At 56.2% G+C, this 27,427-nt stretch overlaps 1 protein-coding gene across 1 annotated transcript; it reads right to left on the bottom strand.

Annotated features, from left to right (window-relative positions):
- Window positions 1–1,921: 1,921 nt before the first annotated feature.
- SARDH (sarcosine dehydrogenase) lies at window positions 1,922–25,995 on the bottom strand. The gene is made up of 20 exons (XM_074161172.1): window positions 25,680–25,995; window positions 24,896–25,074; window positions 24,157–24,336; window positions 23,437–23,560; window positions 23,151–23,251; window positions 21,601–21,705; window positions 21,016–21,145; window positions 18,624–18,710; window positions 18,412–18,502; window positions 16,304–16,445; window positions 14,519–14,602; window positions 13,691–13,804; window positions 13,003–13,141; window positions 12,271–12,384; window positions 10,614–10,761; window positions 10,172–10,265; window positions 5,208–5,370; window positions 4,738–4,906; window positions 4,147–4,282; window positions 1,922–2,454 (listed from the first exon to the last, which is right to left on the bottom strand). Exons 1-20 carry the CDS (start codon window positions 25,993–25,995, stop codon window positions 2,329–2,331), a joined length of 2,742 nt encoding a protein of 913 aa, XP_074017273.1. The 3' UTR covers window positions 1,922–2,328.
- Between the last annotated feature and the right edge of the window lie 1,432 nt (window positions 25,996–27,427).

The raw sequence follows: 27,427 nt of genomic DNA on the forward strand, positions 1-27,427 counted from the left end.
ACAGTCGGGAGGAGCAGGGAGAGGACGGCGGTGCTGCAGGAGAGCCCATGCTCGTCCCAGCCAGGCACCAGCCCTCGCTGCCCTGGGGTAGGTGGCATCCAGGGCAGGGTGGCACCAAAACCTGCCCTCCTGGCCACCTTGGGATTAAGGAAAAGTCTCAGGTCAGAGCACTGGGGAGCAGAAAGGCTTTTTTGAAGGAAAACATTATCTTTGCAGGAACGTGGCAGATCCCTGGCCAAGCAGGGAGGCACGTGCTCCTCGCACCTCTTCCCCTTTACCAACTCCCTCGTTTATTCCCAGGACAAACGGACAAGATTGTGGCCACCCCCTCCTCCGACCTCCTCCTGGGCAGCGTCAGGGAGTGCAATCACCTCCTATTCAGAGAAAAATCCATCCCAGTCTTGTTTTTTTAATGTTTGCAGTAAAATCAAAGCATCTGAGAGTTCAAACTCTTGCCCGTGGCGCCTGTTGCACGAGGTTAAGGAACTGAAATCAGCTCTAAAGAGGGTATAAACCAAGCATATAAACCTGGTCAAGGGAAATAGAGTGAAAAGCATGCAGTGTGATTATTTCTTCAGGTGGGTGAAAACTTCAGCAGAGATCAGGCTGCACTGCTGGAGATGGAGCCCATCAAGGGGACCAGAGCAAGGGATGATTACGGGGACGTGCTGGGAGCATCTGCCCCTTCCCTTTAGCAGCGGGGGGTTCACGGGCTGCATGTGTGCCATGAAAAACCTTCCCTGATGCCTCCAACACCGCCTCTGCACTGGCAGGGGCTGCAGGGCTGGCAGCACATCGCTCAGCCTCTGCGAGCATCGCCCTCTCTGTAGGGATCTAAAAGGAGCCACCTCCAAGGTGACCTTCGGGAAGATGCCAGCAGAGCAGACGGGACCACGGAGCCGCCAGGGGCCAAGGGCAGCCCTGGTGTCAGTGCCCCGGTCAGTGAGCTCACACCACAGCGCTGAGCTGGTCCTGCCTGTACCAGGAGCAGCCCAGAGGACACACAAACACAAACTGTACCGGCAACCCAGCTGTGGGCCAAAACATTCATCAAACTCTTTTTTTTCTTCTCCTCCAAATTCTGGGGCTACACACACACAGAGGCGGCAAGGACCCAGATTCCAAAGGCACTTGCCTTGGAGAGTTTCTTTTATTCTCTGGGACACAACACGAGAATCTCTCCCCAGTTAAGCATCACGGGGACGCACGGCACCACTGTGTTTCCCTCGTTTCGAAGCCAGGGGCCGGCGCAGGCTGGCAGCTCTCCCTGGGCACCACCTGCTCCCATTGCCACGGCTGAAAACTGGGACTTGTCTTTACTCTCGCCCTCCCGCAAATGGACACAGTCATCATTCAGGTCTGGGCAGGATCGACCCTCCCCGCCTTCCACGCATCCATCGCACACCGACGCACACACTCAAGCACCACGAACAAAATCGAAGCAGCACTGAACGTTTCACACCCCAGGGTTGATTTTTTAAAGGGCCTTAGGTGCCAATCGCCACTGAAGGCAACAGAAGTTGGTGCTTAAGCTCCCTCTAAATTTTGGAGCCGCAGGAAAGCATTTGCCAAAGCAGGACCTGAAGCTCTGGCTGTGACCAGGATAAGGTGGGATGGAGGGACAAACCTGTGCTTGCAGAGATGGGAAGAACATGCCTGGAAACCTCCTGGGTAAAGCCAACAATTTCATGGTGCAGAAGAACCCTGCACTGGGCAGAGCATCCATGGCGTGAGCCTGGGCAACAGCCCTGGGCCCCTGCCCCTTCCCTCTGTGCCCCCCACGAGCACTCCCACCCCAGCACCATGTCCCCAGGACACAGCCAGGAGGAGGTGACACCCATCAGAGCAGGGACAGACGCAGTAAGGGACCGCAGAGACGGCAGGTTGGGAGGCTACAGCTGTTATTATTAACAGCAGAGTTAGTTTAAAAAATTCATTTCCAGGCAGCATGAAACTACATTTTGGGGGAAAGGGTTTCCAGCAAAGTCAAAAATTGAAACCACTTCATTTTCAGTCGAGCAAAACACCGTTTTCAGGCCAATTAACCCATGGAAAAGAATTATTGCTGTAGTTGTACTGCTTCATTTAGAAAACACAGGAACAAAATCTTTGGACTTTTTGGAATCTCTTCCTCCTCTTCCCCTCTAATTTCACCCAAATTTTCTTGGTGAGTCCACTGCAGACATTTGCCCGGCTCTCCCAGCAGACCCTGGAGCCAGCTGGGGCACCCAGGGGCTGGGAATTCAGCCGGCAGCTCCTAATGGCATCTTCCCTCTTCCCACCCCGGCGTCTGCAGCGCCCGCCCGCCGGCCCCACGCTGCCACGCTCTCAGTAAAAGCCCTTCACTCGCTTGTTGTCCGGGTCGAACGGGGACTTGGTGTGTGCTCGGGCAGGGTAGGTCACTCCCATCCGCTCCAGCTCGTAGCTGCCGCTCTTCACGAAATCCAGCGAGACCTGCAAGGCAGAGCCACGGCAAAAGCCCCGTTAGGTGCTGGGAGGCACCGGTGGGGCACCAGCCCCTTGCCACCATCCCAGCCCCATCTCTGGGCAAGCCCCCACACCACCCCACAGATGCGCTTTCCATAGAAAACCCAGCTCTGCCACGTCAGGAGGAGGCACGGAGAGGAGGAAAAGAGATTTTTTAAACATTCAGCTAAAAAAAAATAAATAAAAACAATGCAGTATTTAATTTTTTTGAGAGTTTTTTTTTTTTTTCTTTTTTCCTGTGGATTTTTTTGATGCCACCCCGTGCAAGGTGTGCTTACAGCCAGGCTGCGGGAGCTCGCTGGTGGAGGGGCCAAAGCAGGCAGGCTGGGTGCAGGGATGGGACACCCAAATGGGGTCAGCCCTGGCTGCAGGAGGGGACCATGGTGGCAGCCAGGATGTCACTGCTTGGCGTGATGAGGGTTTGGCGTTGGTGTGGGGTCTGGGTCCAGCACCAAGCCCCCAGTGAGGTCGGTGCGGATGCCCCAATGGACCTGCACAAGGCTCTCCCCTCCTTCTGCAATTATTGCCCAAACCGAGTGAGTTATCCCAGGGAGCGCAGAGATGAGGGCTGCACATTAACATCTGCTTAATGAGCGCTGCTTCCCAGCTCAGCCAGCCAGAGTGGCCACGCAAAGGAGCTGGCAGGGCTAGGGACCCCACAGAATGGCCACCCGTACACGGTGCCAATCCCCACCATTGCCATTTCAGCCCCCCCTCGCCAAAGCCCGGCAGGCAGCTGCCTGCTGCCAGCCCCACAGCAGGCAGCGGCGGCAGAGCTTTGCCTGCAGTGGGGGTGCGAGGGGGGAGAGCGATGCGACGGATGCACCCGGCAGGGATGCACTCAGCGCCGCTTTGCCGCATCGGTGCCTCGCCGGAGGCAGGAGGGGACCGTCCCCCCCCTCCTCCACCTCCATCCTGCTGCCTCTGTCACCGCTGCCTGGGGCAGGCGGGGGCGGCCAGGAGAGGGAGGAGAGAGTGGGAAAGGAAGGGAAAGGAAGGGAAGGTCTAGGGGATAACGTTCACGGTGGGGAGAAAAGGTGGTCCCTGGCGGCTGAGGGGGCAACCAGAACATAAAACCATTTGACTTGGGAGTCTGGCACTGATGCAGGATTAAAAGTCAAGGCAAGCAAGAGGAGGAAAGCACAAGCACAGGCACTGCTCTTGCTTTGCAATAGAGAGGGTCCCTGGGGACATCATCCACAGCCCTCTGTCCCCACACGGGTTCCCTGGCCTCTGCCTACAGCACGCTGCCTAATGAGGGCATCTGATTTACTATCCAGGAGTCTCCCAGGGTTAATTAAGAGCCCGCTGCGCTCCTATTGGCCATTGCTCCCTATAACATAAGTTAATTCACTGCTGCAATTAAGTACTCGGTTGCAATTAACATCTGAGGCAGCTCTTGAGCTGGAGAGCATTGCTGGGACTGCGCAGAGTGACAGCCGGTGACACCGACCTCGTCACCGAGCCATGGCATCCCTCACCCTCCCACCTCCCAAGGGCAAAGCACCTGGGGGGGGCCTGCCCCGTCTCGCTCCCCAGACGACAGTGAGTTTACAACGGGTTTGTGCATACAGCTTCAAAACCAAACAAGCACTACGCTCCCCCCCCTGGCAAGCCCCCATCCCCATGGGCTGGCAGCGGCAGGGGGTCTGCACTCACTGGGCCCCCTGCGGGGTCACGGATGTAGCCGTAGGCGATGGTTTTGTCGATGGCAAAGCCGAAGTCTGCCCGACGGATGTGGCCGACCACTTTGCCGTCCCGCCAGACCGCCTCCAGGCCGAACATTGGCACCTTCCTGCAGGGAGAAGGCAGAGCTGCCGTCAGCAAAGCCCCACGCTGGGACCCCACGAGGGATGGGGGCTCAGGGGGACCAGACCCCGGCTCTGCCCTGGGCCAGCCCACATGCTGGGGCTCCCACTGCCCACACGTTCATTAACCTCCCCGTGCCCATCCCCAGCGCTGGCAAAGCCTCTCCAGCCCCACTTGCAAAACCTCCCGCTGTTCTGGGTGAAATGAGATAAACCCACTCCCTGTCACGCTGCTTCCAGCTCCCATTAAACATCCAGCAGGGAATTCGCGGTGGGATTTAAATTAGAGATGGAATTAGAGCATGGAAAACTGCCGGGCCAGTTTGCAACTGAGCTCCACGTGCGTGCCCGGGCACAAGGGTGGATGGGGATGGCTGAAGGTGCTCATCCCAGGGTGGCCACTGGCGCTGGGTGCTGCCTGGGGTCCCACAGCGGTACTCACTCCTCGGTGGTGAAGCAGACGAGACGGCGGAAGATGCCCTTGGCTTTTTGAGCTTCCACAGCCTCCCGGCCCAGGAAGGGGATGCTGGATTTGAGCTTGCAGGTGAAGGCCAAGCCTGATTCTAGCGGGGTATCGTCGGGGCGCAGGTCTGCGTGCCAGTGCCTGTACCCTGCAGAGAGCAAGCGTGGGTCACCCAGCCTCTCCCTGCCATGGCAGCAAGCCCAGGGGGAGCAGCATCAGGAGGCCAAGACATCACCCCCACCTCCTGGACTCCCCTGGTGCCCCGGACAAAGCACCCTCGAGAGGAGCCCGTATTGGGGAAGTCTCAGCAAGGAGCGCTGAGGCCGGTTGAATCTCTACCAGTAGCTCCAGTCACACTAACCCACACTTGAAGCTGGAAAGAAACCATTTCCCCTGGTTCCCCAGCCGGAGACAAAGCAGCGAGCGCTGCTGTAAGGAAAGCAAGAAACCTTTCTCGATGCTGAGGCTGTCGATGGCTCTGTAGCCGGCGTTGGTAATGCCATGCCGGGCGCCCGCCTGCATCACCGCCCGGTAAACCTTCACGCAGTCCGCCTTGGGCACGTGCAGCTCCCAGCCCATCTCGCCGACGAACGACAACCTCATGGCACGGACCTGCGGAACGCAAGAGCCCAAACACCCCTGTGGACCGAGTCGGGCTGTGCAGCGTGGGAGCCACAGGCCACCATGGCAGGGGGAAAGCCAGCTTGCCCAAGAACCTTTGGCAAAGGTTCTGCAAATATCCTGCTTTGGTGGAAGGCATTTCTTTGCTCTCCCTAGTGCCTGAAGCCAGGATCAGACTGGATTTCTCATCTCTTGGCACCTCAAACCCAGCTACCATCAGTGCCCAGGAGGGATGGCCAGCGGGCAGAGGGGGCTGCGTTCAGCATCCTCTGGCCACCGATCCCAGGGCTGTGGCACCAGCGGGGCTGGGGTTATGATCTCTGGCTCCAGCCGGGCTTTTGTCTCCCTCTGCTGATCCATCCACACCAGACAAAAGCCCACAGCCCCCCCACCCCCAACCATGTGTCTCCCCAGATCAGCCTGTCAGATGGGGAAGCCTGTCCCCAGCAGGACTTTCCTGCTTTGGGGCACTTCATGGCTGCTGTCCCCTGGGGGTGTCTCCCACCTGGGATGGTGCTCCCACGGCAGAGACACCCAAAGGCCCTACGCTCCCAGGCAGGGGCTGAGCCTGGCATCCCAACCCGTGCCCGGCTCATCCCAGGGGGATGCTCACATTTCTCCCAGTGGGAGTTGTGCCCCAAAGCATTACCCTTAGCTGCCAAATTAGCTCCACACCGAATGTATGAAGCTCCAAAGAGGAATGAGCAGATCAGCACGGGGGACTCGGTGCTTCTCGGGGGAAGCCTCATCCTCGGAGATGTGCCTGCCTGTCCGTGCTCCCGGGGGCTGGCACTGCCCTGCCCATTTCCCCCCCCCCCGCTTCTCAGTCAGGCAGCCTTGTCTCCATCCTCCTACTGTCCCTGCTGAAACAGTCTGCATTCCCAAAGCTTTCCAGGCCAGTTGGGGCCACCCCAGTTCGGGCGCCTTCCCTGAAAATACCCCTTGAGTCTGAGCTGCATTTCCCTCTGCTTCATCCCTTCAGATTTCTCTGCTTCCTCCCCCACAAAGACCCCTCTAGTTCATCCCTGCAGATGCACAGCAACTGCAAATGGGAGATCTCTCGCTTTGGGAGAGAGATCAACTCAAGAGTTTCACTCCAGACTGATCTGCAGTCTCAATAAAGCAGTTTTCAGCTCAGAAGAGGCTTCCAGGCTGGTTCTGTTGGCCAGGCATGCTCTGCAGTTTTGTGGCATCTCTGGATGTCATCGGGGCAGAAGCTGCATCTTGCCGTTTGCTGAGCTTTTACTACAACCGGGAGCCGCTCTCAGCTGCACTCTCTAACCCTGGGTACAAACAACACCAGACAACAACAGCCGCTGCCCAAAACAGGCAGAAACAGGCAGGAGAAGTACCAAAGGGGTGCCCAGGCTCTCCGCTACGAGGACAGAGAGCAGGTGATGGCTGAGAACCCAAACCCATCCTTGCTCTCCCCAGCACCCCCGTGTTCTACCAGCACTGCAAAAAATGTCCTCAAGCAGAGTTTAAGGCAGCTTTAAAGACACCTTAACCTTTACAACAGAAATGGAGAGGAGAAAGGAGCGCCCTAGGTATTGGGAATTTATTTTGAGCCCCCTCACGAGAAGCCATGCTGGGGATCCAGCCTTCCTTCGGTCCCCCCCCAGCCCCGCTGCGAAGCACAAAGGCTGGCAATGGCTTCTCGAGGTGCACAGACACAAGGGGCACGGGGAGGCTTTTCGCTCCACACAAAAGTGTCATCTAATTAGGGAACAGCCAGAGATCAAGCCGCTGCAGCCAGCTACCATCTTCAGTGCGGCAGGAGATGCTCTGGGGATTGACAGGCAACTTCCCAGCTCATTAACCCTGCCTGTGACTCCACAGTCGCAGCTGAAATGCACTTTACTTTCAGAGGCAAGTTACTGCTGGGAGAAACTTCCCCACACACCACCCCTGCTCCGGGGGAGCGAGCATCCTGGCAAGAGCAGCGAGGCAGAAACCAGTATCCTCAGGAAAATTGGGGTACCAGTCATTGGCTTTGCACAGGCAGGAGCTGGGGGTTTCACCCATGTGTGTGTACCCCGGGCAGGGGTGGGCACCCCCCCGGCAGACACCAAAGGGGATGTCAAGGGCTGGGCTCAGCCGCCCCAGCCAGCTTTCTGCTAAATTCCCCCAGGAAGAGGTTTTTCTGTTAGATTTCAACTGGAGCTATGAAATAGCATCAATTCCGGGGTCTTTCAGCAGCAATTCAAAAGCACTTTAAGTACTCTGGAAAATGAAAACCTGAACTTTACCCTGTATCCAGCAGTGAAATTCAAAGGGGGACCTTTCTCTGCTGTTCAATACAATGAGAGACGCTATATATAAACTCACAAACCAATTGGTAATTTCCAGAGTCATTAACTCTGCTGGAACTCTCCTTTCACTCCAGCTGATTTTGTTCAACTACTGTGTTAATGCTTGAAAATGTCAGCAATAACTTTTTAAAGATTTTGGGTTCAGTTTAATCCCCCTAGAAGGCGATAATATCAGTGAAGACTTCAGCCTGCTGTCCTGAGAAACCCTCCTACTCTAATTTTGGCGTGGGACGGAGTCCCCTGTGCTCACTGTGTGGCAGGGCCCTGATGGAGACCTCCCGAAGGGTGGCATCAGGCAGGGTGACACCCCCCCCCCAGCCCCCAGCCCAGAGCCCTTGGGCAGGAAAGCTTTTTTCCTACAGCCAGGAATACAGTCAGGGTATTTACACCCAAAAAGAAGGCACAGAATTTCTAACTGCTATTTATTCCACATAGGACTGGATTATTTTTTTGTAAACTTGAAAGAAAATGCAAACAAACTTATCATGCTCTTGAGGACAGGAACATTTGTACACCTTTCCCAGGGGATAAGTAGATTATTACAAGATGTTATCAGTTTGCCACAGGCGTCACAGGGGAGGAGGTGGGGAGGGTTATAACTCCTCAGTAGAGACTAAAATACAATGTGTTGGACAACCTGCAGCTACGGATTGGCCTTTGGGTCCCCCGTGCCACTGTCCCCCCCCAGAGGACACTGGGCACAGCGGGGGTTCTCAGTACCCGGAGCACAGGGCACACTGGTGGTGATGGTTTGGAGAATTAATCCGAGTTGGGAAAAATCTGTGGCTTAGTTAAACAGCCCCAAACTCTGGCAAGGCTCTCGCTCACAAATCAAGTAGCCTTAATTTGATTTAGCAGCAATCCCTTCAGCAGCCAGCTGCATTCGAATTAAAGCCACTTTAATTCCGAATGAAAAGTGTCCGCACGCGGCTTAACCCAATTTCACTAATATCCAGCCTGCCTCCAGCTCCCTGTTTTCCTGCTGCTTTTTATGAGATTTAATGCTCTACCTTCACCCCCTTCGTCTCCCATCAGACACCAACCCAAGAGCCAGAGCAAATGCTGGGCACGGTCCCTCCTGCCATCCGGCTCCTCCGGCCGGGAGATGGATGCCCTGGGACCGCTGCCTGCCCAGATTTCCCACGGGAAGGCCGAGGTACAAACTGTACCCCCTCTCCCAAAGAGGTGTTTTTGCAACAGAAGGGAAATTCCATATGGGGTAAAACATCAACAAGAAACCAAGGCAGAGTTTCTCAGGCAAACCTGGCAAAAGCTTTTCCCCGATACCCGAACTTGCCAGCAGCAGGTTCTCCCAGAATGTTTCTCTTCTGACAAAAAAGACACTTCATGGTCACCAACTCTTCTATTTAGGGTGTTTCAAGCAGGCTGAATCAGGGGCTTCACGCATGACAAGCCTCCCCAAAGACCTGCCATCACCCCCTTTCCCCAGGGATAACTTCAGACCGTGTCAATCTCTGCCGGGCAAGGAGGGGGGAGAGATTTAAGGTGCTTTTCTCACTGCCCCACGAGAAAGCCGGCAGCGCTGCGGAATCTCACAGCAAACCCTGGGGACTGATCCACCTCTTGGCAACACAGCAAAGGACGCCAAACCCGAGCTTTCCTCCCTCGACACCTCTGAGCGATGCCATACAGTGTGTTAAACCCATCGCTGAGGCCCAGGTGCCGGGCTGCCAGCCTGGGTGAAGGTGCATCTCCCATGGCTTGCTGAGAACTGTCACACTTGGGGTGGCAATGAATCCCCAGGCGATGCGTTGGGGGTCAGGAGCCGGCTGGCACCCGCCCCCCCATGACTCCTCACCAAGCCAGGCTGACATGCTGGTTGCCACCGTTGCCCCAAAGGGCTTCTCATCCCCTCGCTGTGACACCAAGGGGCTCAGCCTGAGGCATTAGTGGTGGAGCATTACTGTTTCTGTGATTTTCTTGCATAACCACTGACGTGAGCCCTGAAGTCTGGGCAAACACAGGATGATCTGCGCTTTTACAGAAAGCTTAAGGTTGTCAGACTTCTCCTGTGATCAAATACAGGGGCTCCGCAGGCTGCCCAGCCAGTACTTGACATGCTTTACATTCAATAGTCCCTTTTTTTATGAGTACGGGGAAAAGGAGGGGATCTAGGGTGTCAAATAAATCTCTTTATCACCAGCGCTCGCCCCTAATCTGTGGGAGGCGTCTCTCGTTCTCCCGACAGCGCTGTAAAGCCATAAGTCACCGTGTCCCTTCCCCACGTCAGCCCAGGCTGCAACACTGCTGGGCGGGCTGGGAGAGCAGGCTGGCAAGAAAATGGGGAGGAAAATACCCCAGTTTTTGGCCTTTTCCAACAACCCAACCCAACCAAACCTCCCAGCTGCCCACCGCAGCAATATGGGGGCAGATGGAGCGGAGGATGCTCAGCTGCGTGGGCTTGTGGGCAGTCGCCCCAGTGAACAGACCCCCCAGGGGAACTGGTCGCCCCATCCTACCCTGCATCCTGCGGCTGTGGCCAGTTTGTGGGTGGAGAAGGGGAAAGCTTCATTGCTGAGGTCGGTGTCGAGCACTTCTTGGAGGACAACGCGGCTGTGGGGAAAGAGCAAAGCAGCCGTGGTGAAAGGATGTAGCATTCCCTGAAGGTTATCGCTAAAACTTGCTTTCTCATCTTGTTGGCAAGATGGATGTCTCCCTCTGAATGGGAGCTGATGGGGGTGACACGCCAGGCTGTGAGAGCCTCAAAAGAAATGCCAATTTCCCAGCAAATGGCACATCGCTCCAGCCAGACCATTGCCTGATGCCATGGGGCTCACACCAGGACATGGCATCCCTCCCTCCATCATCCCTCTCTCTACTCCTCCATCCATCCTAGCATCCCTCCATCCATCTTTCCATGGGCCAGGCATCAGGGTACAAAGAGGGGGCTGTGACACTCACCTCAGCGGGCCCTGGATGCTCATCATGCCCAGCTCCTCGGAGCAGTCCAGGAGTTTGCACTGGAGTTTCATGTCCTGCAGCACGGCGGTGATGTGCGACCAGTTCTGCTGAGCCACGGCCCCGCCGATAGCCAGGTAGTAGCCATCCCCTGGAAGACACCCCCCGGCAGCCCTTCAGGCTCGAGAGCATTTGGGCTGGGGGTGATGCCCAGCTCAGCTCGGCGATGGTTTTGCTCTCCAGAGGCTGAGAGGAGCCCTGAGCCTCTTCATCTTGCACAGCCCAGGGGGGCTGCCAAGAAAAGGGGGGTTAAATAGTGTTGGGGCAAGGGAGGGCTTTGGGGCTCTGCTGCCTTTTACTTGTGGGGCTCAGCACAATGAAAACCAAATGACTGTTAAAACCTGAAAGAAGAAAAGGTTAAAAAACCAGCTGTCTGGGCCCTGGAGGTGCCTGTGCATGTGTGTGAGCATCACAGGAAGAGAAAAAAAAACCCTCTTTTTCCCCTTGAGACCAACAGCAAAAGCATCTGCTCCTTTTTCCCAGTACAGAGCTGATCCCAAAGTGTGGAGGGAGCTGGGAAATATAGGTGGGAGCCGGGAAGGCTGCAGCGACCGGGCCACAGCCAGTGCACCGGCTGCACTGTATATGAGGAGGAATTTCATCTCGTCAGTAATCCTGGGTGGAAAAGTCCCCAGGGATAGGGTTTGAGAGCTGATTAATACATAATCAATCTTCCCTCTGTCTTGCCTGCCACTACAAAATTGCTCTCTCATAATCTGTCATAACGATAATAAGTACAGCCACCTACTGTAATTGGAAAAATAGACTTTGCTGCCATTAAACTCCTCCATCGCCCGACAAACCCTGCAGCTCTGCCATCCGCTTCCCGTCACCCCTCTGTCCCCCGCGACCTCCCCAGACAAGAGGGATGCAGGATTCACCTACAGGGAGGGAAGGGCTCTCTGATACCCAACAACCCCAGGGAAAAGGCAAGACTGTGGGGGCTGCACCGCCGCAGGGCTGGTCCCTTCCAAGCAGCAGCTCTGAGGGTGACACTGTGTGGGAATGGGGCTCCGTGGGCACTGGGCAGCCTGTCTGGTGGCAGCCCCAGTGCCACCAGGTACGGCACTTGGCAGCGCTGCCAGAGAGCAGCTCAGTGTCCTCCTCCTCCTCCTCTGCTGCTGCCTAATGCCATTTCTGCCCTCTGGGCTGACTGCTCTGCTCCCTTTCAATTCCCCTTTATTGCGGCTGATAAGGAGCTGGGGAGAGGTCAGAGCCGCCAGCCGGGGCTGGACAAACCCAATAACGCCGATGAGCAGTGCAGGCCCCCGGGGACAAGGGGGATAATTGGGTTACAGGGACCGAGGGGTAGAGGTGGAAAAAGCCAGGTGGCTGCCATTAGGTAAATGCAATCACCCTCCCCCCCCGCGCCTGCAGCTCCCAAGCGTGGCAGGGATGGAGGAGATGCTGGTGAGCCTCAGACTGAACCTGCTACCATGGCTTCCCGGGACTGGAAAGGTCTTTGCCTGCATTGACACAGCAGAAAAAGGCAGCGGGAGAGGCTGGGAGCTGAACTGCGGGAGGGCAAACCCACCACAGATCCCAGCCCCATGCTGGCTGCGCTGCAACGCACCTGCCTCCAGAATCCCCGTGCTTTTACCTTCAAAGGTGGGGGCCAAGGGGGAGGCCGGGTCCCCGGGGCTGATCCGGCTGACAGTCAGGTCGCTCTCCACGCCGCCCCGCTTGTTCAACATGCAGGTGTACACAGTCGAGCCTGGGGAAGGAGATGGGCATCGCTGCCCATCAGGCAGCCCCTACACAGAGCCACGGCCCTGGCAGAGGGAAGGGAGTAGCAGGAAAATTTGTCCCCATCGTTCCATCAGCCTGGGTATGCCCTGACCCACCCTGGAGGTCCCAGCACCAGGAAGGGGAGAGGAACGATGCTTTTCCCCCTTGAGATCTACGTGCAGCTGCATCCTTGGAAATGTCCTAAGCTGCCTCCCAGCCCCAGAGAAGGGGGCAGCTCCTCCCCGTGTGAGCCGCGGCTGGCGAGGGTTGTGTTTGAATCACTCCAGTACCCATCACATCTCCAGCTGTGAGCCGCAGCTGGAGCCAGAGAGCCAGACCCCCTTCCCCTAGCCCTCCAGCTCAGAGGACATTTGCCCCTCTGTTAACGAGAGCAGAACCCACCCTCCAGCAAGGACAGGGAAAGCAGACACTCTCACACGCTGCCCATACCCTCTGCAAAAGCAGCATTTAAAAAAAAAAAAAAAAGCCAATTTGGGTTCCCCACGGGTTGTTTTGGTGTAAGATGTGGTTTTCCAGGGCATCCTTCCAGGGCATCGATCAGCAGAGGCAGCGTGCGGCCGAAAGGAGGGGGCTGAGCCGGTACCTGGTGCTTTGCTCACGTCGGCAGTGAACAGCCAGTTGGCCGCTTTGGTTGCTTCGGGGCCAACCAGGTAGAATTTGCCAAAATAAGACATGTCGAAGAGAGCCAGGGCGTTTCTGCACGTTAAGCATTCATTCTTGATCTGCAATTAAAGTGAACACACCGCTGAAGTTGAGCCACACTCTCACTCCGCAAAGGGAGGCACACGCTAGAACCATTTATGTACTGAGAAACAAGACCAGGGCACGTGCCTGGTGCCTTTAGAGGCTGTAAGGCTTCAAAACACTCCTGAAAAATCAGGTATTAAATGGAGCAAGTTTGATAAGCCATCCTGTATGCTCAGTCCCTTTCCTTACCTCACTAACACAGTGACAGCTATCAATAATAATAGTTAAATTTTATCAAATTGGGTATTTCCCTCCAAGCTGGCCTCAAATTCTTTCATTTGGGAAAAAAGCAGTAAAATTCCCGTGGCCTCCCCACTGAGGTTTCTGAGCACGGCCCACGCATTTCTCTTAATCTTTTTGGAACATTTTCCCTGGTTTTGGGCAAAGCTCGGTGCTTCCCCTCCCTCTGAGCCTCACCAACTCCACCCAAAGCAGTGGAGTGGCACAGGCTCCGCTGCCTCTAATTTCCCTCCAGATGTGCCCTGCAGTTGCAGCCTGGGGGGGGAGCTGCCCCCCACACTCACGATGTCATGGTGGGGGGGGAAGTCAAAGGTGTACTCGTCTCCCAGCAGCCGGTTGTAGGTGTAGTCCTTGTGGCGCTCCTGGCCGTACGCACCATAGTAGTCATAATCCAGAACCTGGCGAGGGGGAAGCGGTAGGGATGGGGACAGTGAAGAAGATGATGTGAGGCCGAAGCCAAGGGGCCGCTCCCAGTCACATTCACCCCATGCCAGGAGAGGAGTGGGTCCATGCAGGACCTGGTTGTGGTGATGGGTCCCTACCCTGGCATCCCTCCTCGTGATGATGGGTCCCCACCCTGGCATCCCTGTCTGCAGTGATGGGTCCCCACCCCACCATCCCTGCCCATGGTGATAAGTCCCAACCCCAGCATCTCTGCCTGCAGGGAGCTCCCTCCCTGGCATCCCTGTCCTTGGTGATGGGTCCCCACCTTGGCATCCCTCCTCGTGATGATGGGTCCCCACCCCAGCATCCCTTCCTGCAGTGATGGGTCCCCACTCCAGCATCCCTGCTCATGGTGATGGGTCCCCATCCCTGCATCCCTGCCCGCTGCTCTTCAATATATAGAAGTGAGATCGGTGCCTCGTTGCAGGCAGATGCTGCCTGTTGCAGAGGGACAGGCAAACAGACAGACAGAACGTGCACACATGGATCTCCCCTCTTACTGCTGTTACAGGGAGTTAAAGCCCAACAGCTTTTATGGACCCATTTTGGTGACACGCACCTGCTTGCAGCGTATGGCACACCCTGCAGATGCAGGACGCATCCTGCACTCACCGGGCACGGCCGGTACCCTCCTGCTGAACGCCCCCCGGAATACATGCTGTGCTTACCGGGGCGGCTCCCCCGGGGCTGAACCAGCCGGGCCTCTCCCAGCCATGCCGCTCCTGGAAAACGCAGCCCTGTTGCAGCAGCTCCTGTGCAAGCAAAGCCAGAGAAATGGGAACAAGGGGTTAAAAAAAAAAAAAAAAAAGCCTTTTCACTGCTTTTCAAGCATCGCCCAAGCTGCCCTCCTCCAGTGCACGCTCAAGACTCGACTTGTGACCCCTTGGCTTGTGGCCCCTTGGCTTGTGGCCCCTTGGCTTTGGCGATCAAGCTGCCAAAATCAGGTCTGTGGCTTATCTTTTAAAACAGTGGCAGACCCCAGCTGCCTGCAAATCGCCTGGTATTTTTGTGTTTCCCCCCCAACCCCTACCCCAAAAGGTATTTGCCTCATCGGCAGCCGGCGGGCAGGAGTCCAGCAGCCCACCTCTGCGCCCACCACAGCTTGTGCTGCGGTGCACGAATTACCGACCGAGAGACGCTAAATCCAGCGAGCAAGATTCCCCCCGATGTTTACAAGAGTAATTATATAATAACATTTAAGATTTATATGGCAACCTTTTCATTCCTCCTCTGTGCTCTCAGGAAAATCTCCCTGCACGCAATTAATTAGGGATCCATTAAGATATTTTTGTTTGGTGCCTCTGTTCGGAAAAGAATAGATTTTGTTGAACATTTCAGAAATGATTCAGTGCCTATTTATAAAACACGGCACATGTTCTGGAGCTGCATGTATAAATACCAGGCTGTCAGTCAAATGGGCATTGCTTATTAGACATGCTATTAAAAAATAAATTGCATCCTCGGTGACAGAAAACAACCGAGCTGTCAACCAAACACCGGGGGACGGCGGGGAGGGATGTCTGTTTTACTGCTTGAGCCTCTGCTCTCCATCGGAAGGGGAATGGTGTGATATGAATTAGCCACGAGCAGAAATGGGCTCGAGAAATGTGGCTGCTCTTTGCTGGGGCCGGGACTGGGGCTGGCAGTGACGGGGTGGGACGAGGCACCGGCTCCGGGTCACCCCAAGCACCTCGGCAGCGGACGGTGATTTTAGGGGCTCTGAGCTGCGGTTGCTGCAATGCTGCTGATGCAGGGAACCACTGGAAATTGGGGTGGTTTTTTTCTCAAGTGCTGCATCTTGAAAGCGTTAACCTATGGAGATTTATGCAGGGAAGCAGCTGGTGAAGGTGGGAGCCGGGAAGAGCCCAGGCTCCCTGTAGGGAGCAAAACAAGCGGGGACTTAGTGGGTGCTGGCAAAATCACACCCATAGAGGCACAGCTGCTCCCCACTCTTCCTGCATCCCTCCCCGTGCCCTGGACTCCCTCCGCACTGCGAGATGCCCTTTTGGGGAAGAAAAGCTGCTGCTGAGCTGCAAATGCAGCATGGTGAGCACGAGGCAGGAGATCCCCGCAAACATCCAGCATCCCACAGCCCTTGCAACTGCCCCCGAGCTGGACTAGCAGGGAATGAAATAAGTTCCTGAGCCCTTCTCTCCGCTTTTCCTTTGCCCAGCGACCATAGCCGGGCTCTTAAGCCATATCTGCTAAGTTAAATATTACAGGAGTGCTTGGCGTCTCTACCATTAAACTGTCCGTGGCCCCAGCACCCTTGCAGCATGCACCCAGTGATCTTTGGGATTCAGCAGGGATCTTCCCGGGATGGATGGATGGGAGTAAGGATGCAGCACTATGGCTGTAGCCACCCCTTGCCACCTCTTTTTTGCCGCAAGGGTGCTGCAAGGGTTTCCCAATGCTCCTCAGAAGGCAGCCCAGGTTGGGGTGGGCGTCCTCACCTCATGCAGGGGGTCCTTCCTCACGTTGCGCCCCGCCAGTGGCTCATCGTGGGGGAAGACGACAGAGTAGTTCTTGGCGTAGGACTCGTGGCTCCGCTCCCGGATCCAGCGGTTGTTGTCAGTGAGGGAGTGGTGAAACCTCCTGGAAGGCAGGGAGAGGGCAGTGTCCGGATGAGCTCACCAGCTCAGGAGATGCCTCCTCCGCCAGGTATGGCCATTTTGGCCAGACCCAGATGTGGATGCAGCTGCTGTGGTGTAGAATTGCTATTCCTGCACCCAGTTCATGGGTAGGAGAGCAGAGGAACCAAGCAGGGCTTGGTGTTGGCCATGCCTCAGCACTGCCCATTGGAGCTGGCACTTGCTGCAGCCCCCACCATCCCCAGCCCCACTCCAGCCACATCTACCCCAGAGCAACTGGGAGCACAACACAGCCCTGCTGGGGGGAAAAAAAAAGATAAAAAAGAGGAGAATTAAGGTTAATTCTGCTTTGCTTCAGTGTGGGGCCAGCCTCAGAGCATGCCTTGAGCACAGCCCGGGTTTAAATGCAGCCCTGATGAAGGAAAGAGCCTTGGACATTCCTTACATTTTTCATCCAATTCTCCCTAGGTCGAAAGATAAATAAAACCCCAAGCATTTTAAATTTGTTTGACATATTTTCATCTTTCAAACAGAAAAGCTCCTTGAAGGAATGTGCCAGCTCAGCACATGCTCAGGTTATTATTACCAGAGACCTATAACTCACGGTGGCACCTTTCCCGTCCTCCGGCTGCAGCAGGCTGGGGAGGGGGTACCGAATTACCACGGGCTCCTCTCCAGCCCAAAGCCCCCAGGTCTGGAGAAAGAGAGGCAGGCAGCAGGTGAAAGGCAAGACAAAATGTCATTTATAGGGCCTTTTAAAACAATACTTTAAGCTTCCTTCCCCGAGGAAGAGGAGAGGCAGGGCACAGGGGCTGGGCAGTGCAAGCAAGGCAAGCGATGCTCCCCAAAAGCAGCCGTGGGCTCGCTGTGAGGGCAGCTGCCTCTTCTGCCGGCACGGGACAGGCAGCAGGTGACACATGGCATGTCACCGGCACCCCCGGCAGCCCCAGCCCCTTCACCCACACGCTGAATCTTTCACAGCGGCAAGAGGAGCAGCAGCTGCCAGATGAAATATTTACAAGCGAGTGTTTTGAGAGGATAAATATTCTAATGTACAGAAAAGGGAGTTATTTAAAGAGGAGCTTAGTAACCGTCACCAAAAGAAAAGAAACGGGACTGACACCAGCTTGACTGATGATGAGGAAGATGGGATATGGGGGATGCTCGGGTAATCCAGATGCAGGGGCTGGAAAGCCCCCGGCTGCTCTCTGAGCGGGGCTGGGGTCCCACGGCACAGCCCAGCCCCAGGATGGCTGGGGTTGTGCCATCCCACCCCTCTGATGGTGCCTGTCCAGCCCCGGGATTTCTCCTTCCCAGGCTTGGCCCCATCGTTGGCCCGGCTGTGGGGCTGCTGGAGGCACCAGCACCGACTCACCCCCAGCCCGAGTCAAGGGGGTGTTTGCCGGCACTAAAGCAACATGATTTTAAAAGCTTTGTCCCTGACAAGGTGGTTGCTGTCGCTCGCAGCCCTGTAAGAAAGCCTGAACCCAATCAAATGTAATCAAGCAAGTCGAAAGCAATTACAGAGCCAACATCTGCACAGTCAAAACTCCCGGCCCACGTCGTGCTGCAGGGAGGGGGGAAAGCTAATCTTTCTCCTGTTGAAATCATCACCCCCCGATTATTAACTTAGAGGATTAGGCACGGCACTAATTGAACAACAACAAAACCCAAACGTAATTACCCTGTCCTTTCCCATCACCGCAATCTCCTCGTGTCTGATGGAAGCTGTTTGCGTAGAAGCGGGATGAGGCCAATGAGATAAACTCCACATGGAAATTCATTAAAGCCATCGAGCATAATTGATTCCAGCTCCTCGGAGGGACACAGGCTGCAGCACAGATGCTGCCCGACTCCCACTCCCGATGCCACCATCCAGCCCTGCCTCGAAACCCGTCCCCAAGGACCACCCGAGGATGACGGCTATCAGCGAAGGAGCCCACAGCCCTGGGGCAGCCGGGGTGACTTGCCTGATGTCGTAGCCGTACATGTCCTTCTCCGGCCGCCCGTGGATGATCCAGTGAGCCAGCTCCTTCCCGCAGCCGCCTCCCAGCATCATCCCTGGGGGAAGAGGCGAGGATCCAGATGAGGCCAGCAGACCGGGCTGTGGGCGCAGGCTCTGCCCGGGATACGCTGCCCACACTGGGATGCCCGAGGTGTGATCCCTTCAGGTCTCTCTTACCGGCGCTGTTGAAGCCACAGCCAAGGAAGAAGCCTCGGACCTCTGGGGCTTCTCCCATGAGCGGCTTGTGGTCGGCAGTGAATGACTCTGCGAGACAGAGAGGGAAATGTGACAGTGAGACCAGGATGGGCATTTTGGGGATACACACACTTCAGGAGCAGGTTCCTACAGCTTCCCATGCTGGCCTTGGCCTGCTACTGCTCCCACAGAGGTCGATGGGGTCAGAGTTGGAGGACGCTGACGACTTCCCAGCATCTCAGCTTGGGCATCCCCACTGGCGTGGATCCAGCAGCGCCCAGGCAGCGGAGACCAAAGGGCTGCCCCAATACTGGGATGCCCAGCATCACTCAGGGGTCTTGTGCAGCCTCCCGAAGCAAATATCCATACATATATATACATATATTTGCTTTAGAAGCTTGCATGAGCATGCACGCGCACACACACGCACATATATATGCACATCACACTGCTGGTGGCAGAGGCAGGCGCTGGTGGCACAAGGCAGCTCCTTTGCAGCCCTGTGTGATGCACAGCCTGTCCCTGCACTGTCCAGACCCCAGGCTGGGGGTAACTGTGCCCCCTCTGCACCCCTGGGGGGCTCAGCAGTGCCGGCACTGCGGGGGGGGGGGCACCTCGGTGTTAGGGTTTAGGCTGAACGTTTGTGAAGCAGAACAAATCCCCAACCAGAAGGTGCACAAGGTGCTGCGGTGGCAGAAGCAGCCTCTTGCTTTCTCCCAGTCCCTCAGTCAAGGGGGCTGGCACCAACCTGTTCGATGCCACGGGGGCCGTATTTCATTATGATGACTATTTTTCACCTTCATCGATTTCTGTTGGGAAATTTCATGAGTTTAAGCTACTTTACTCAGCTGAGGGATTGCTGCTGATGTTGCCCAAGGCTCCTGTGCTGATGATGTCTCACGCTGCCAGCTCCTGCCCCCCACAGGGCTATCAACCACGGTTCCCCGTGCAAATCCCCACTAGGAAGGACAGAGCAGAACACCCTGACAGAGGTGTGGAATCCTCCTCCCTGATTTACGGTGGTTTCTCCATCCGTGTGAAAGCAGAGAGGGAAGGCAGAGTTCAGTCTGCTCCTTCCACCCCCCCAAGCAGTGCCCAGCTTGTTTCCCACGGTCCCCGTGCTCAGGAGAAGCCAAGAGCGGAGCCAGAAGAATATTTCCACTTTCACCGAAGCAGCTTCTCCGGTGCCAGTATCCCCATCCCCATATGCCAGGCTACAAATTCATTGAGTTACTGCAGAAACACCCAAATCACCTCCCTGTCACCAGTGGTGCACACCTGCCCTCCTGGCTTCGTGCTGGGACAGATGCTGGGTGCTCACAGGGGACCTTGGCCCGCTCGGCTGCAGGGCTGGATCAGCAGCTGGGGCAGAAACGGCTCAAATCACCCCAATTCGGGCTGCTTTCATCCCCTTTCCCTGGATCACAGTGTGGTAGCTGGTCTGGTGGTGAAATATTGACCGCGCAGCAGAAAGGACAAGTGTTTGCTGTTTGCTTCAGCCCAGCGCGACGCAGCCGTCGCAAGCAAATCAGCCGCTGCTTTAAATCAAAAACTAGAAAAGGAGGAGGCACTGACCCTTTGGAAATTACATTACTGTACTACAAATACTAGACATATATCTATAAGGAGTCAGCTCCCCTCCAGAGGCCACCAGCTCTGCTTACACCGTGGTTTCATCAAACCCCTCGTACCCAGGGCCAAGGCCTCCACCTTATACATGTCATGTTTTATCTGCCGCGGGGCAGGAGATGTGCCCTACTTTCCCCTTGTACAGCAGCTCCCCTCCCTCCCCGAGGGCCTTGAGGGTTTCCCTTTAAGTGCTTCAGCAAAAAAGTAATTTTATATATATATATATATATTTTTTTTTTAGCATGCAGTGGATTTCAAGGCCAAACCAAGTGTGCAGGGCTCAGGCTCGAGGGCTGGCATCACCTCCAGCTGCCACCGCAGTGATGCTACGGCCTTTAACTGCACGCCAGCCAGCCTGGGATGGAAAACTGGTTAAATCTAACATCAGCGGCGCAGAAGCGAGTAGTAAAAATAAAAATACAAGATCACACTTGGTAAAACAGTGGCCACTGCTTGAAAAAAGTCTGCCCCTTCATTCCCCAGTCCAGCGGCCACAACATTGGCTGTAAATCTGTGCTAGTCACTCCAATACTTGGACCAAGGCAATAAGCTCCCCAGATATTTCTCCACTGAGGCTAAGCCTGGGATGCCACCCCTCGGAAGACGACACCATTGCAGCCAGACCGCAGCCGCTTTCTCTGCGCTCAGAGAGGTTTTCTTCTCCCCAGGTTATGAAGTTTCCCCTCGCCTCCACCGAGGTCCTTGGAGGAACGCAGCCACCCCGGTGCCACCGCTGCCGCATTACCTGGCCCGCAGACGGTGGATTTAATGCCCGTTTTCTCCAGCACTGGCACCCTGTTCACGGCACCTTCGATGTGTTGTGTGAAAACATCCCAGTTCAGATCAAAGAGACCAAAAGCAAATTTTTCAGATACCTGAAGATAGGAGACAGGAATCAGGACACAAAATAGAGGACAGCTGAGGGTTTACGATCTTCTCAGCTCTGGCAGCCTCAGAGGCTATAGAAAATCGAGGCTGCTTTGCAGACTTTGGCTTCTTTGGGTTTTCAAGAACAGCCCAGCCAAGCCAAAGGTCTGGGGCAGAGACACCTGGATAAAGGGATGATGTAGCAGGGCAGGGACCGCATGATGACCCCTAAATCCCCCCAGCCCAGCCTTTTCATCTCATTCCTGCTGCCTCTGCATCTCCTATCTACGCCACAGACAGACCCAACGGGAAGATGCTGTACTGTGCTTTCCCCGCCGGTCACACGGAGGTTGGTACCCACAGGATCTGGGGGCTGAGGCGCTCCCGCCTGCGCCCACCCCTCCAAGATAGGTTCCCTGGAAACCTGCCTCGTTCCCCTGGGAAACCTCCCAGCATGGCTCACCTCCTCCCAGAAGATGGGGTTTGACTCATATCCACCCACGGAAAGGGCATCGCCTTGGAGACGGAGATACACCGAGGCGTCGTGATCGCGAACGTTCGGCATGTTCTGAAAAACGGGGAGGGGGAGCAGAGGGGTGGGAGGGGGCCAAGAGCTGCAGAGAGACCCCAACATCACCCCAACATCATCCCAGTGATGAGTGGGATGAGCTGGGAGTCTGGGGCAGAGGGTCAGTGCTTGCGGCAGTGACCCACCGAGGATGGGAGCAGCGGTGGCTCCGTGGATGTTCCTACAGACCCAAAATTTGGGTACCCACCTTGCCCCAAGGGGAGGGCACCCCACTCAGCTCCAGCAAACCTGGCCGAACCACAGGCAAAGCGGCAGCGACGCTGCGGGCAGCGCTCCCCTTCACTATGCCTGAGCCCAGGCACCCTGCACAAATCCTGCCTAATTAGCAGCTGACGAGCTCAAGAGCAGCAGGCAGGAGCTGTGCTGGGGGGGCATTTGCACCTGCACCCAGAGAGAGAACAGCCTCGGCTCTCTGGCTGCTCCTCCGTGGCACCAGCAGCACCGGGGATGCTCCGGGGAGCGGGGGCAGCCACTGCGGTTGTTCCCAGCTTGGGAAACATCATTCCTCCGCTACCCACCTCCGCAGCGGGATGCAACAGCCCAACAGGAGGGCAGCAGCGCACAAAGAATGAGGGATTTGTTCTCGTGAATAATGGATAGAGAAACATTTAGATAGCACGGCAGCATTGGTGTAGGGCCTACTGCAATTCATGTTGGCAAGTGGGATTAAGCGGGTTGAACAGGAGGCAGCGGGGTCTGCAAGCTGCAGCCTCTTCTCTGAAAAGTCTCTTTCTCGTCGCGTTTGTGAGAAAGAGACTCGCTCACGGCACAGAGAAGTTACTGGGATATAAATGGAATCATTGACACCAGCGCTTTTTAAAATGAGACACCTCGGACTGAAAAGTCAGGCACAGACTGTGACAGTGGGAATGGAAACTACACAACGTGTCACCCCCAGAGCCCTGGTGCCTGGGCGAAGGAATTCTCCTTCAACTCCTGAACAATCCTCTGCAGCCAGACGGCGGGAACAGACTTGTTGGGAGAGTTTAGAAATACTCAGAGAGCTACACCTCTGCCTGCACCAGCGATGGGGGCTTGTTCAGAAAGTGCTTGGCGTCTTTATGAACGCTGCTATCAGACATCAAACACATCAGAAACCCTATAATAATTCTACTGAGATGAAAAAAAAATTAAGAAAATTATCCTGCTAGTCATAACATTGTTAAATATTAAATATGACTCTACTAAAGGTAGTCTGATAGTCCTTGTAGGAGGAGAACTGCTGGGTGTGCACTTGCCCGGGTGCAGAGCTTGACCCAGCAGCACTTGCTCACGCTGAAGGTAGGAATATGATGGGGGGGTCCTCCAGGTCTGGGGCTGCAGGGGGGGTCTGTCCCGTCTCACCCTGCCATGTGCAGGGTGGGGCAGGAGCCAGCGCTGCCCTCCAGAGCGGAGGAGCCGATCTGGGGCTGCAGGGGACTGACCTGGATGCCCTCGATGCGCTCGGTCACCACGTAGGCGTGATGCATCCCCACCAGCGGCACGTGGACACCGGCCAGTCGGCCCAGGGCTCGCGCCCACACACCTGCAGAGAGAGCAGCCCCACGCTGAGCACCTCTCCATCCTCCAGAGATCCGCCGTGGTCCGGGGGTTACAGCCAGATGGGGGGGACAAGAGCTGATGCAGACCCTCTGGCTCATGGAATGCAAAGCCACCCCCTGTCCTGTGGCCACAGCCCCGGTCCCCCACCTTCCCCGCTGCACCCCGTACCTGCACAGTTCACCACGCAGGGAGTCTGGATGGTCCCGTGGGCCGTCTCCACCGCGTACACCCTCTTCACCCCAAAATCATCAGCTCTGACCTGGATGCCGGTGACCGGGCAGTTCTCGATGATCTGGTGGCAGAGGAAGGACAGCAGAGTCACGGCAGGGGCACAAGGGCAGTGTGACAACCCAGCTCGCCCCACATCGACCCCCCCAAAGCTGGGAAAGGTGAATCCAAGCAGCCATCTGGTACCGGCCATATCCCTTTGCCAACAGCTATTACTGTCACCGCTGATAACACCACACCTCCCTTAACTGCAGGCTTAAACCACTGCTCTGTGCACCCGCCGCTGCAGGGGATGTTTGTTATTTACATGCACATGAGCAAAGACACGCACCAAGGATGGACTGGTAGTCCCTGCCTCAAGGAATGGATTGTTACCTGACCCTAAAACCTCTTCTCTCCCAAGGAACTTGCCTTGGGCACTTCCTCGACTTAACTCCTCAAGGTCTTTTTTTCACCCTGTGTTTTCCCTGGATCTCATGGTTCCTGCCAGCTTTGCGCCATGACCCAAACAGCCATCGAAGCCAAAGAGGACAACACCCTTCTTGGGCAAAAACCTGGCTCTGCAGGAGCGGTGGGAAAGGAGGAGATGGGGAAAGCAGAGGAGGAAATCTCCTCCCAGGGTCAAGAGGCATTAATGAGTAATTACTAATTAGGAACTACCGTAGCGCCTCTGGCAGTTGCTGCTCTGGCAAGAGTCGAGCAGGTACCAGCTGGGTCCATGGTGCCATCCTTGGGGACGTACAGGGTGCCGTACAGGTCGTCGATGTTCATCAGCGGGTACAGGTCCTTGGTCTGTGACGGGGTCAGGACGTAGGACTCCACGCCGTACACCTTCCCGAGCTGCCAAACGGACAAGAAAACCAGGAGCTCAAGCAGGCAACAAAAGCTTTGCTCAGCACTGGCTGCTGGAGGAGGAGGAGACCCCCAGAACACATTTAGCTCCCAGACAAGGCAACTGGGGCAAGCCCAAATTCCAGAGTGGGGTGGGATGGTCTGCACGGATTTCAAGGAATATGGTCTCATATTCCCAAGCAAGCTGCCTGAGCAGCTGGAAAATGATGTTGCCGCTATCTGAAAGGGAAAAAAACCCACAGTTGGCTTTAATTTTGCCTTGATGATCTTTGAGGTCCCTTCCAACCTGAACCATTCTATGGTTCTATGATTTTGCCTACTTTGCCAGCATTTTGCCTGATTTCAGCAGAATCCAGGAGTCTGCCCTGGAAGCATGACCCAGGCCACTCACAGCTCTCCAGGTGGGACAGCAGGGAAGGGCATGCCATTCGGACACCCGGGGGCTCCACAGCCCCGGAACCCCCAACCCTGCTCCCATGGGCAGGAAATAAATGCCACCTCCCGTGTCCCAGCTGCCCAGAGGACACACCAAGGGGCTTCTCCCTACCGACATGAGCCTCTTGTACTCGTCGAGGCGCTGCTTGTTGGAGGCGATGAAGAGCCCCCCATTTTCCACCCAGCCCGTGTGAAGCCCCGTCTCCTCCGGCAGCTCCCGGCTGACAACATCCCGCGTGTGGGCCAACAGCTCCACCTCCACGTCGCTGGGACGCAGCTGCCACAGCAAACCTGGCAGGGGACACAGACACAGCCCAGGGGTGGGACAGGGGGCTCCGACACCCCTCCATCACCCGGAGCGGGAGGCAGAGGGGACCCCGATGTCCCAACGGTCACCCTGTCCGGGCTCTTGCTCCATCTCGTGGCGACGTGGGAGCGCTACAAATCCTCGATTTCCATTTTCCTTGGGCATTAAATGAATGGGGAAAATAGGATTTCTGGAGCAGACTACCCCAAAAGAGACAAAAACCCCACAGGGCTTATTGAATTAACCTCGTCTAGCTCCTCTCTCCCTGCCAAAGAAAATTGGCTTAAAGAAGTTAAAAAAAAAAAAAAAGTGTGGAAATAAACTCTTTCATTTTCCCATGGTCATATAATTATTTTTTTTTTAAAAAAAAAGAAAATTTGGGGGATGTTTTCTTAACAAAATGTTATACCACAAGGAAAAATAGAAACCCTGAAATTCCCCACATTTAAAGCCAAAACTCTCCAACACACGCAGAGCCAGCCTGAGCAACGATCCACTCCACAGACACCAGCACATCCCAAGCCGTGGGCATCCCCGTGCCCCCAACGCCCCCACCCCAGCAACCCCCGTGCTGTGCCCACCACCTCACCGGCCGTGTGCCAGGTGGTGCCCGAGGTCAGGCGGTCCCTCTCCAGCAGCACGACGTTGGTGACACCCTGCTTGGCCAAGTGGTAGGTGGTCTGGCAGCCCAGGCTGCCCCCCCCGACCACCACCACCTCAGCCGAGGGTGGTGGGGGCCGGCTGGGCTCCTTGCTCCCGGAGCCTTCCTCCTTCAGTGTCTTCTGGTACGGGACGCTCTTCTTCGCCGTGGGGCCAGTCGCGCTGCTGAAGGGCCGGGGGCTTCTCCAGGGGGCTGGCAGGCGGCGGGGGGCGGCCGCTCGCAAGGCGCAGCTCACGTAGGACATCTCCACCTGCAAATCCCCCAAAACACCTCGCTGGCATTGGGTAGGGGACACCTGGCCAGCCCGGCTGCTCACCGCCGTTTCGGTGGGAGCAGCATCTCTGGGTGCTGTGCAAGGGGCTGAGCAGCTCGCCGTGGCTGGATGGAGCCCCAGGGCATGTCCCAGAGGGGGGCTGCTGGGACCCCCTTCTAGCAGGGAACCGGGATCCCCGCTGCACGTGTGTGCACTCCCAAACACCCTTCGGAGGGGCCCCACTTAAAAAAGGGGCTTGGAAACCACAGGGCACGGCAATGTGCTTGCTCACGCCTGCAGAAATCACTCTTTTTTTTTGTTTTTGTTTTTTCCCTTGGATTCGGGAGCTGTTTGGCCACAATGAAGGCACGAGGTTTGCTCCCTCTCTAGAGAGGGCAGTGCAATGGCTGCTGGTGGGGGACGGGGACAGATCCTGCCTGCAGACACCCCAACCCCTGGGTGCAGGGCTCCTGGCCGGGGACACGGCTCGGGGTTTGCTCCGGGCGCGTGGTTTTGGCTGCACAAGTGGGGTCTTGCAGATCAGTGCCACCCCCTCCCACGCCAGCCATGTGCTGTGGTCGGGGGCTGCCCCAGAGCTCATACTCCTACCAAGCCACGGTTGGCTGCCTCCAAAGCACCCGTTGTCCCTTTGCTGTCCCCTCGCTGTCCCCTCCCTACCCCCCTGCAGCCCAGCGAAGCTGTAAACTCCCGCCGGGGAAATCCCGCGACACCCGCAGCCGCTTCTCGCACAGCCCAGGGCAGGTTCCCACCGCCCGCGGCCACCACTCGCCGGGCTCCACTCACCAGTGAGGCTCGTTCTGGGGCTGGCTTTCCCTTTGCGATGGACAGGGGGGCCCCTGGCCTTCCTCCAATGCTCTCCTCCTCCTCCTCCTCCTCCTCTTCCGTGCACGGCTGTCCCCTGCAAAAAAACATTAACCAGCTGGCGAGCGGAGCCAGCCCAGGCGGCCGGGAAAGAGGGGCTCGCCTCCCTCTTACCCCTTCTCCTGGCTCTGTGGCTTCTTGACGAAGAGGAAAAGTCAGGCAGAGCGAAGAAATTCAATACAGGGAGGAAAATGCTGCTTTTCTTCCCAGCTCGCTGCCCGGCAGAGAACAAACAGCCCAACTGGGGCCAGCGGGGACTCGCAGCCTCCCGGGCTCGCTCAGCGCTGGCTGGAGCCGTCAGCTGGATGCCAGAAAGCAAACACGGCGAGGAAAGGCACCATCTGACCCTCCTGCTGGAGTTCCCAGCAGTTACATTTTAAGAGGCGAATTAAAATAAATTTACACGTTTCCTAAGCCAGGCCCAAGAGCTCAAAGCGAAGGTGGGAACACCAAAAAAAATTTAATCTAGAAGGGTTAGGAAAATAAACTTTTGATTTAGATCTCCCAGGCTGAAGGTTTATTGTTCCTCCTGCTCAGGACT

The sequence above is a fragment of the Numenius arquata genome, chromosome 19, assembly GCF_964106895.1.
Source record: "Numenius arquata chromosome 19, bNumArq3.hap1.1, whole genome shotgun sequence".
Taxonomy (NCBI): Eukaryota; Metazoa; Chordata; class Aves; order Charadriiformes; family Scolopacidae; genus Numenius; species Numenius arquata.

Coding starts and splice junctions, on each gene's coding strand:
- SARDH (XM_074161172.1), bottom strand. CDS start 25,995: ATGTCCTACGTGAGCTGCGCCTTGCGAGCGGCCGCCCCCCGCCGCCTG. Junction 21,706..23,150: donor AGCGCATCGAGGGCATCCAG/GTCAGTCCCCTG, acceptor CCCGTTTTTCAG/AACATGCCGAACGTTCGCGA. Junction 13,805..14,518: donor GCCCCGGGGGAGCCGCCCCG/GTAAGCACAGCA, acceptor CCCCCTCGCCAG/GTTCTGGATTATGACTACTA.